Raw genomic sequence first — 10,272 nt, forward strand, 5'->3', positions numbered from 1 at the left:
TTTTGTTTTTCTTCAGCCATTCAGAGGTGGACTTGCTGGTGTGTTTTGGATCATTGGATCATCATGCTGCAGAACCCAATTTTGTTTGGTTACCAACAGATGGCCGGACATTCTCCTTCAGTATTTTTTGGTAGACAGCAGAATTCTTGGCTCCATTTATCACAGCTTGTCTTCCAGGTCCTGAAGCAGCAAAACAGTCCCAGACCATCACACTACCACCACCATATTTTACTGTTGTTATGATGTTCTTTTTCTAAAAAGCAGAGTTACTTTTACGCAAGATGTAATGAGACACACACCTTCCAAAAAGTTCAACTTTTGTCTCATCAGACCACAGAGCATTTTCCCAAAGGTCTTGGGGATCATTAAGTGTTGTTTTCTGACAAAATTGAGACGAGCCTTAATGTTGTTTTTATTCAGCAGTGTTTTTTGTCTTGGAACTCTGCCATGCAGGCCGCTTTTGCCCAGTGTGTTTTTTAAAGTGGAGTCATGAACACTGACCTTATCTGAGGCAAGTGAGGCCTGCATTTGTTTGGATGTTGTTGTCTTTTGTGACCTTTTGTATGAGTTGTCGCTGCGCTCTTGGTTTGCCAGCCACTCCTGGGATGTTTTAGCCATTTGTGGATAATCGCTCTCACTGTGGTTTGCTGGAGTCCCAAAGCTTTACAATGGCTTTATAAGCTTTTCCAGACTGATCGATATCAATTAATCTCAGTTAAGTTATGTTATGTTTTTACGGGGTGGCGCAATCACTTTTTTTTACACCGGGCCATGGAGAATTTGTGTCTTCCTACTCCTTTTCAGACATGTTGAATTTATGTAAATGTAAACATGTGATGTACTTAACCTTAACCATGTTATGCATGTTCGAAGTAAACCAAACCCATTACCGTTTCCATTAAAGTAATAAAAGCGAGTTGCACAATTTTTTAAAATTGCATAATTTGTGTATTTTTATTGTTTGATGTTTAATTTGTTCTTGTCTTGTTTTTTTCCCTACGCTGCTCGTTGTGTTTTTTAAATTGCCTCTCGGGGCTAAATAAAGTGTTTGAAGTTTAAAAAACAGCGACAACGGAAAAGCACGCACTGTGATAATACTTGTAGTCCACACCCACCATATTGTGACTGTTCATGACCTTCTGTAGTTCATTTCCCTAAACAAAGGGGGCGATAGTGCAACGCAAGCACTTAGTGTCAGTCGAGATGCAAGGTACGAAGAAGAGCGGAAGCAGGCTTTCTTTGGCGGCGCAAGGAAAACTCAAGTCTGTTGGAGCTCGCGCAGTAAGGCAGCGGATCGAAATGGCGGCCCCAGCAGAGAGGATGGAGGTATGGTTATTAGTATTATTGAAATTGAGAATACTACTAACGGATTATGTACATTTTTTTTATTATTTGCAAACATATCTTACTCGGCACAGAGACGTTTTTTATTGTCGCGGTTCGGTCTTCTGTTACCACATTACGCATCAAATGATTCATCCATTTTAACTCTACTTCTAACCTCTATGTTCGACAAATATACGCTTTCGTATTGATATTTGAACCGCCGTATTGTCAAGTTCCAGTATGCGAATGGAACGTTCTCCTAAACCCGCTTTTGGGTTTGGTAGCTTCAGTCAAGACCGCGTGGGAACCAGCATGTTAGCTTCTTAGCTAGTTAGCATCAGTCATCTATGTTGAGTCATTCTTCTGCGTTCGCTGTTATAAAATGATATGCTTCGTTGCTGAAGTACGTCATGCATCGTGTTTGGGTTTTTCAGGGTCGTGTGTAATAAGTTGGAGCTTTTTATCCCCTATCGTTCATTGATGACCGGCTAATTAGTCGCACAGACGCCATTGTAACAGTGTGGTCAAGCTACCACAGAGTGTTGACCAAACTGTAAATGCACTGTACATAAAATACTCACGTTGGTGAGATGGCCGTTCGTATATTTAGTTTAGTGTGTCGTTTCAGTCAGTATTTGTGATTATATCCAAGAGAAGGCCAAGATCACATCGCAGTACTTTTACCATGTGCGCCATCCTTTGTTAACCTTTACATTGCACATTGTATAGTTGCTGACATTTGTAGCACATCTTAACGAGTTCAAACATTGATAGTGCGATATAAAAAATATACTGACATAATAAGCTTATCACGTCTTTGGATGTTAAGATTGATATGAAAGAAAATTTTAATAGAACCATCCAGAAACCACTGAGATAATGGGGTTTCCCACTGTAAACATTAGTATTTATTTGTGGGAGAATCCACAATTTTATGCTTATAATTGCCATAATTGGGTGGTCTAATGTTAGAAAACCCATCCCGTTTCCCTTACATTGGTATAGCTTGAGTTTCGCAGACAGTAGTCGGAGAAACTTAACTTGCTTGAGTTGTTCTTTATGTGCACTGAATCAGATTGATATTTATACTTACCCGCACAAACCAAATGCCTACCTCACTCACAGTGCAACCAAAAATAACAAGTAACACAATGTAACTGCACAACACGGGCTATACAGGTATTGAAATAGATGCTTAAACACTAATCTCACACACACGCTATCCCAACAGGAAGTCACCCAGCATACCTTGCGATTTATAAATTACTCGGATAGTTTCCATGACAGATTTCATACAGTATAGACAATCATTCACACCCACATTCATACCTATAGACAATTTAGAGTCACCAATTAACCTAACATGCATGTTTTTGGAATGTGGGAGGAAACCGGAGTACCTGGAGAAAACCCACGCACACACGGGGAGAACATGCACACCTCCTGACTGTGGCCAACATGCGAACCACTCGGCTACCGTGCAGCCCCTCATTGTGACATCTGTATAAGGATGGGCATTTGACTAATATAAATGGATGATAGGAAGAAATTTACACTCATTAGCTCATTTTGTAGGTTAGATAGTAGACGATATAGCTGAAAGTATATTCTACACATTTTCTTTCAGGGTTCATTAAAAAAAAGTTGTTTAAAGATGACGTGCTACAAACTGGTACGGTAAAACAGAACGGACATTAATGCGCAAAGACCCTCTGTCTTCCAATGATGCGCCACTACACAAAGTTTTACATTTGAATTGGTTTGTGTTAGACACGGATTGTAATTGTGCATCTTTTTGTTGAGGTTTCTCAGGGAGAGAGCTCAGCAAAGCCTGCTGCTGAAGACATGACATCGAAGGATTATTACTTTGACTCCTATGCTCACTTTGGCATCCATGAGGTAAAAATGAACTTTTTTGTATGTACAAGTGCAGTTGTCCTCTTCTGTCGCAAGGTATTAAGCTTTCTGGTAAATGTTGTAGGAGATGCTAAAAGACGAGGTCCGGACTCTGACCTACCGCAACTCAATGTTCCACAACAAGCATCTTTTTAAAGATAAGGTGGTGCTGGATGTGGGCAGTGGGACAGGCATCCTCTGCATGTTTGCTGCAAAGGCTGGAGCCAAGAAAGTTATAGGGGTACGTTTGTCTGACACACCACATTTGCTGGCATCCCCGGCACCATAACTTGGGAACGTTTTTCTCTTTTGTCTATTTCTATATAGATCGAGTGCAGCAGCATCTCGGACTACGCTGTGAAAATAGTGAAGGCCAACAAGCTGGATGATGGTGAGTGAATGATTACAACCATGACATTCCATTGATAATTCCAAAGGGAGGAAATTTTAAATTGTGTTTTTTGTTTTTAAATCTTCAGTGGTGACCATCATTAAAGGAAAGGTGGAGGAGGTGGACCTTCCTGTGGATGGAGTAGATATTATCATATCCGAGTGGATGGGCTACTGCCTCTTCTACGAGTCCATGCTCAATACAGTCATCTATGCCCGGGACAAATGGCTGGTATGTTCAAGAGAAAAACATTGGCAATACAGCTAAATTTGCAGTCCATCGCACTTGTTAGGATCCAAACGATTAGCAACTCAGTGATGTATTTGTGTTCTTTTTTAATACTATCACTTGATGCTCTGTCAACATCAGCTGACTTATCCCGAATCCCCCCCCCCCTTGTGCCATAACAGAAGCCAGATGGACTCATTTTCCCAGACAGGGCAACTCTTTACGTGACTGCCATTGAAGACAGGCAGTACAAGGACTACAAAATCCACTGTGAGTAGTTATTCACCTGTTTCAACTTTGACGAATGAGTGCAGTTAGTAGCAATGAAATAGTTCGTTCAAATGCATGAGTACTTTAAAAGAAAAGTCTGTCCACACACTATCGTTTTGGGAACGCATTCTACTAACAGGACTGCAATCTATTTGGGGTGTGGGCGTAATGATGCTGTTGTGTAATTGGCCAGGATGCATTTGCATGTAATTGTAATGAGCGCTGTGTGAGACAAAGTGAGTAAAAAAAACATGAAAAGCCCAACAAATCTGCTGCTTTTTATACTTTTTTTAAATTTCACAAGACGGCGACATATGAGGGTGCTTTGAGATGGGGTAGGGGCCCCACATCAGAACCCTTTGCTCATTGAGAAGAGCGATACGTGCTTCTGTGTCAGTCTCTGTTGGAAGGCCCATGTTTTTTGTTTCATTGGTTCTTGTCAAGCGTTAAGATTTGGCACTTTGTTCAGCGATCTTTGAACTCACCAGTTATACGTATGCTATGACTCGCAAAAAGTGAAACCTACACAACTTCCTCAAACGTTTCCACAGTGTAATAAATCCACCAAATAGACCAGGGGTGTCAAAGTCATGCCATGGAGGGCCGAGACAATGCAGGTGTTCTTTCCAGCCGGTCATGAAAGCAGGTGATTTTAATGATCAACACCACCTTCAGTTTGAGAGAAGCAGCTTATCAATTACATCACCTGCTGAAGAAACTGGTTGGAGAGAAAACATGCATGACACATGTGAAATAGAAAAACTTTCATGTCCTTGAACGTGAACACACATCTCTCCCTTTGCCACGCTCAACCAGTTAGCAAGTCACATCTCATCCTTTTGATGGCCTCTGTCTTAGCCTCAAAAGTCTCTAGATTTGTCACTAAATATGAAATGGTATTTAAAGGCTGATTACCCACTAAATATAGCGACAATGTCGCTAATTTGATCCCTTACCGTCGTATCATCTTACCGTCTGGCAGACCGGGTGTGTGTGATGTGTGTTTAGCTGTGTTCCAGACAGTCCCATTATAATGTGTTTATGAGCAAGGACAATCAGGTAGCCAAATCTATTTGTGCCAGGCCGCCACAAATCAATGAATGTATCACAACACTGGAATAAGAATAGTGGAGTTCAAACCCCACAACTCCAGGCAAAAGTCCTGCCAGTCACAGACCCAAGCTACTGAGCTACAGGAAACCTGCTCCCATCGAGCTGGCAGTTTCCGCATGCGCCGATCTACGTGGACGACTAATGGCTCAGCCCTCAACATTAAATTCACAAGAGAAGACGACTGTCTGCGGGATGGGGGCACAAACAAGGAGACACTGTCATGCTACAGAAGCTGAAATTCAATTTTTTAAAGTGTATGGATAAAATAATTGGCACGACATTCTATCTAGAAGAATCCAGTGTTAATACGTGGCATGATGCCTGAGTACATCCCTGTTTGGTAGAAAGATTGTATTTTAACAATTGGTATTCATAATGGACTGCGGTGGATAAAGTAATGTGCCTCGTTGCTACAAATATTTAACCGAAAAATTGTTTCGGTAAGTGAAGAAAAACCATCCACAAGATGTACAAAGTCAGTCAACGCAAGCAATCACTATTTACTCCATTCTATGAGTAGCCTTTTTTTTTTTTGCGCGCGTGCGCTTTTGAGCACCACCTCAACAAGAGCCAAAGCAGATGTCATTTAAACTCATTCAAATGTTACTGACCACAACTAGAAGTTGGAGAGCATCCTCTTCCTTGTAGAGAAACCCACACGCCCCTTAGTGTTTCAGAGCTACAGCTTAGCCAACAATTACATTGTGAGAAGTGTGAAAACATGGAGGGAACAAACTATGGCAGTAATGAAAATGTGTGCATTTAACTCTTCAAACTGTCCATCTCATGTGTTCCTTGTGTTACAGGGTGGGAGAATGTGTATGGATTTGACATGTCGTGCATCAAGGAAGTGGCGATTAAGGAACCCCTGGTTGATGTAGTGGACCCTAAGCAGCTGGTCACAAGCGCTTGCCTCATCAAGGTGTGTAACTGATGAGTAAAACTATCTGTGCAGGTCTGGTTTGTTGGTAGTGTTGACTCTTTACTTCACATCAGAGTCCAACAACTTGTCTTATGTACAGGAGGTGGACATCTATACTGTGAAGCCAGATGACTTGACGTTTACGTCACCCTTCTGCCTGCAAGTGAAGAAGAATGACTACATCCATGCGCTTGTTACCTACTTCAACATTGAGTTCACCCGCTGTCACAAGAGGACCGGCTTTTCCACCAGTAAGTGTGCAATTAAGCACCAAATTTCTTCTCAATGTAAAGAGTCTGCAGAAGAATATCAGACCATCTGGGTGAGCAAAATGTATGAAAACTTCAAGAAACTAAAGCAAGAGTGTAAGAAGCCATTGCAGGGTGTCAGACTGTCAGATCAACAAACTGTATGATCAGCTCTGCATGTTGCAGTCACAAAAGCGTGTTGCTTAAAGATACGTACGTATGTATGGATATACAGTACATGTATGGATTGTTGCTGTGAGCTCGACACTGACGTATTTATATACGCACACACACTTTACAGTAGCTCTCAACCTGTGACTTATGGAAAAACCCAGAGTAGTTGAGACCCCCCTTTTTAAAAATGTCTAATTTTGTCACTAACAAAGCCCGGATAATGCTGCTGCGTCGAGATGCCACCGCCATGCCACGCCAGCTCATTCCTCCCCCTCCAAGCACTTCTGCTTAGCTTGATTCTGATGTCTTCAGATTTTAGATCAACATATTTTTAAATTATAGTGACTGTTGTAACACCGATTAGATTTAGCTCCAATAATCCTCCAGCTCCCTGTCTTGTAATTGTTGGATCGCTATTAAGCGTGCTAGCAATCTGAATGCTTAGAAGCATAATCCAGGTTTAAGATCAACAATATGGCTCATGCACTTGTTTAACTTATTTTAAACTGTATAGGTACTTGCCACTAATGTAATATAATGAATGGGGGGTCTCACAAGAAAAGCTGTGCCGGGGCAGCCAAAAGTCTATCAGACTGAACCGTGGCTTCACTACTGTGAATGATAATGCATGTAATATGGAAGTGGCAGTACGCGAGGCAAGATTGGAACAGCACATTTAAGTGCTCTACGCACACTGTAAACTGTACAATCCAAACTTGCTCTTGGCGTGTTTTTTTTTTTTCCTTTTTTCTTTTCTGCTTCTGCCACAATGTTAATGTCAAAGCAGATGCTGTAGTAATTCTACATTTGGTCAAAGTTACTTAAGATTTTTCAGATCAAAACATAATAGCTCCATACGACTTCATCAAAACATGCAGTACAGCTACTGTATTTTGGAAATTTACTACTTCCTGGTGTGACACGCTATGCATCATGTGATCTTATAAAGCATAAAGCTAATCAAACTACAATCTATTTTACATGTCTTTACATAACTACACCAGCATAAATGATTAGTATTAGCAGCTACAATTGCAATCATTATTTAAACTTAGTTTTTCCCCCAATTTGTAGAAAAAAAGTTTAAGTTAAAGCATCATGCATGCAAAGTTATTAAACATTTCAAGATGTGTCTACATGTTTACATTGTTTTCGGTTAAATTAAAGTCTTTGTCTAGTACTATATTTTGTCATTGTAGTTTTCTTAAAAGTAACGTTAAAATGTCTTTTCTCGTGAACCCAATATAGCGTATTGTCTTGTGTAACTTGACATCCCTAATAATGGGAGATGATGGATATAATTGGAGTGACAGTCTAGCATGTGTCCTGGTCATCAGGCCGCAGTTACAACCGCGCTTGCATTTATTATGGGCCCGCCATCCTGTGACAATGCCAGTGTCATGAGTCATTTTATATTTAAGCCTATAAAGGATCAGTTTAGAACAGCCACTTTGATGAAAATTGTCCCCACCCAGGCCCAGAGTCTCCCTACACTCACTGGAAGCAGACAGTCTTCTACTTGGACGATTACCTGACTGTCAAGATTGGAGAAGAGATCTTGGGCACCATCAGCATGAAGCCAAACGTCAAGAACAACGTAAGTGTCACCTCTTCAAACGGCCACTGTGATTAAGATTTTTAAGGAAAGCCGGTCTGATTTAGTCGTGCATTAGCTGACTAATTGCTTGTTATCTGTAGCATGAATTTTGCAACACGTCATCCTTGATGTTAGAAACAGTCCTTAAAGCTGCTGTCATGGTTGGATACTGTGAGAAACCTTTTTGTTATTGTTAACCTCTGGAAGAAAGATTTGTGCCTTTTTTTTTTTTTATATGAAAGCATTGTAGTCAAGACACACAATGAAATTACTGCAGTAACTCTGTTAGGGTATAAAAGCAGAAGAATGTATAAAATAAAAATATGCACAAATGGAGGAAAACTGTTAAAAAAAAATCCTTTACCGCCTATTCTACAAGTACATGTCTCTTCTGAAAGTCACAAGTAAATGTGCAAGCAATGACTAGCTTCTAGGGATGCTCTGATCGGTCATTTTTTTGGGGGGGGGGCGAAAAAAGGGATCAATTGCTAATTTTATTAGTAATTACCTATTTTTTTGTGCCCCTTGGCAGTCTGACTTTTCCCCCTTTATACGGCACTCCTGGCCAATAGCACTCATCGTAAATAAATTGAAAAAGTTGTAATTATCCATGTGATCAGTATCGGCCAATTTCACTCATGGATGATCGGAATCGGCGGCATGAAACCTGAATCAGAGCATCCGTACTAGTTGGCATTTTGGTGATGTCGACTACATAAACGGGGTCCACGGTTCAATTATTTTTTTTTAATCGGAATAAATGTCTCCCTTTGACATTATAGAGCACATTTGTATGGTGTACAAAAAATGTTCTGTAATTTAAATTTAAACCCCCTTAATACTGCACATGTAAAAATGAAAGACTCAACCACTAATAGTAGAACCTCTAGCAACACGTAATCTTCCAGAACACAGGTCACCAATTTTCTCCCAAGGAAATAAGAATAAGTAAAATGTATATTGCAAGGGTAACTACTACTAATTTTACAACTTGATGTGAATGTTTTCTGCAGAGAGACCTGGACTTCACTGTTGACATCGACTTCAAGGGTCAACTGTGTGAGGTGTCCAAGACGTCAGAGTACAGGATGCGTTAGAGGCCACTCTAGCTCCCTGTGTATAGTTTGTCTTTAAAGGCCGACTTGGAGTGTTGAAACCGTTAAAATGCTCCCCTGCAGCAACATTTTAAAGATTTTTTTTTGTCAATTTCTTGCTCAAATACTACTCATATTTAAGGTTTTTCAAGTTTTTGGGGGAGTGAGACGGCAGTAGGACCCATTGTGCAGTAGTCAACATTGTGTTTGTGACCGTCTCCATGGGTTCACTTTGTCTTCTTGTTCTTTGCACATGCAAGACCCTTAGACACAAACAGCCCCCTGTGACATTTCTGCTTAGAGAGTCACGTGGTATACTGCCCTCTATTTCTTTGGACTGTGTTAAAAGCTGTAGCCGTGTGGGTTGTTGGTTTTCTTTGTAGAAAGCTGTTGCAGCCTAAGTTGTGTTCAGCCTTTAAACTAACTAGTATTAAGCCCAAACTGATAATCCGCACTCCGAGTTAAGAGGGTCTGCCTTCTGGACAAGCTGACATTTGAGATTTAAAAAAAAAAAAAAAAAATCTCATGTTAGTCAATGCCAAAAGAGCTACCCTGTACTCTTTGTCCCATAATGGTGACAGTAGGTCATGTCAAGTAGGTTCTGTCCTTGTGTGGTGTCAAGCGCCCATCGCCATCACGTCTGAGCTCCCAAATTTTTGCTTTTTACCAGGTCAAACTATTTTGAACCAAATGTCAACATCCAAAGTGGATCTTTTTAGTGTTTTCATAATGCAAGTGTTCACTGCTGGGCCTGAAAGAAGAAAGACTGCCTGGTTCTCGCTGTTTTGCACAGCTCCACATGTGCGCCCTCGGAGCTCGTATGTTCTCATACACGTTCGTCATTTCGTGTCTTGAAGCTCTTTGAGTTGATCTGAACTGAAATACAACTGTTGGCACTCGGCAGACGTGGCTCACCACACTGACTTTCTGTTTTGTATTTTGTTTTTTTTCTTTGCTGCTTTTTTTTTTATAGTAAAACTAAAACTGTAAATTAAACTTTTTTTTGCATCAGC

The 10,272-nt window shown here is 40.7% G+C and overlaps 1 protein-coding gene across 2 annotated transcripts; it reads left to right on the plus strand.

The window, feature by feature from the left end:
• Nucleotides 1-1,171: 1,171 nt before the first annotated feature.
• On the plus strand, nt 1,172-10,272 carry prmt1 (protein arginine methyltransferase 1). Of its 2 annotated transcripts, none has more exons than XM_054760581.1 (10): nt 1,172-1,326; nt 3,130-3,225; nt 3,308-3,463; nt 3,550-3,613; nt 3,702-3,844; nt 4,024-4,111; nt 6,031-6,146; nt 6,247-6,397; nt 8,044-8,165; nt 9,179-10,272. In XM_054760581.1, exons 1-10 carry the CDS (start codon nt 1,204-1,206, stop codon nt 9,260-9,262), a joined length of 1,143 nt encoding a protein of 380 aa, XP_054616556.1. In that variant the 5' UTR covers nt 1,172-1,203; the 3' UTR covers nt 9,263-10,272. The 2 variants fall into 2 exon arrangements, with proteins under 2 accessions (XP_054616556.1, XP_054616558.1); XM_054760583.1 differs by having other exon boundaries at nt 1,185-1,326; nt 3,139-3,225.

This window comes from Dunckerocampus dactyliophorus, chromosome 18 (genome assembly GCF_027744805.1).
Source record: "Dunckerocampus dactyliophorus isolate RoL2022-P2 chromosome 18, RoL_Ddac_1.1, whole genome shotgun sequence".
NCBI lineage: Eukaryota > Metazoa > Chordata > Actinopteri > Syngnathiformes > Syngnathidae > Dunckerocampus > Dunckerocampus dactyliophorus.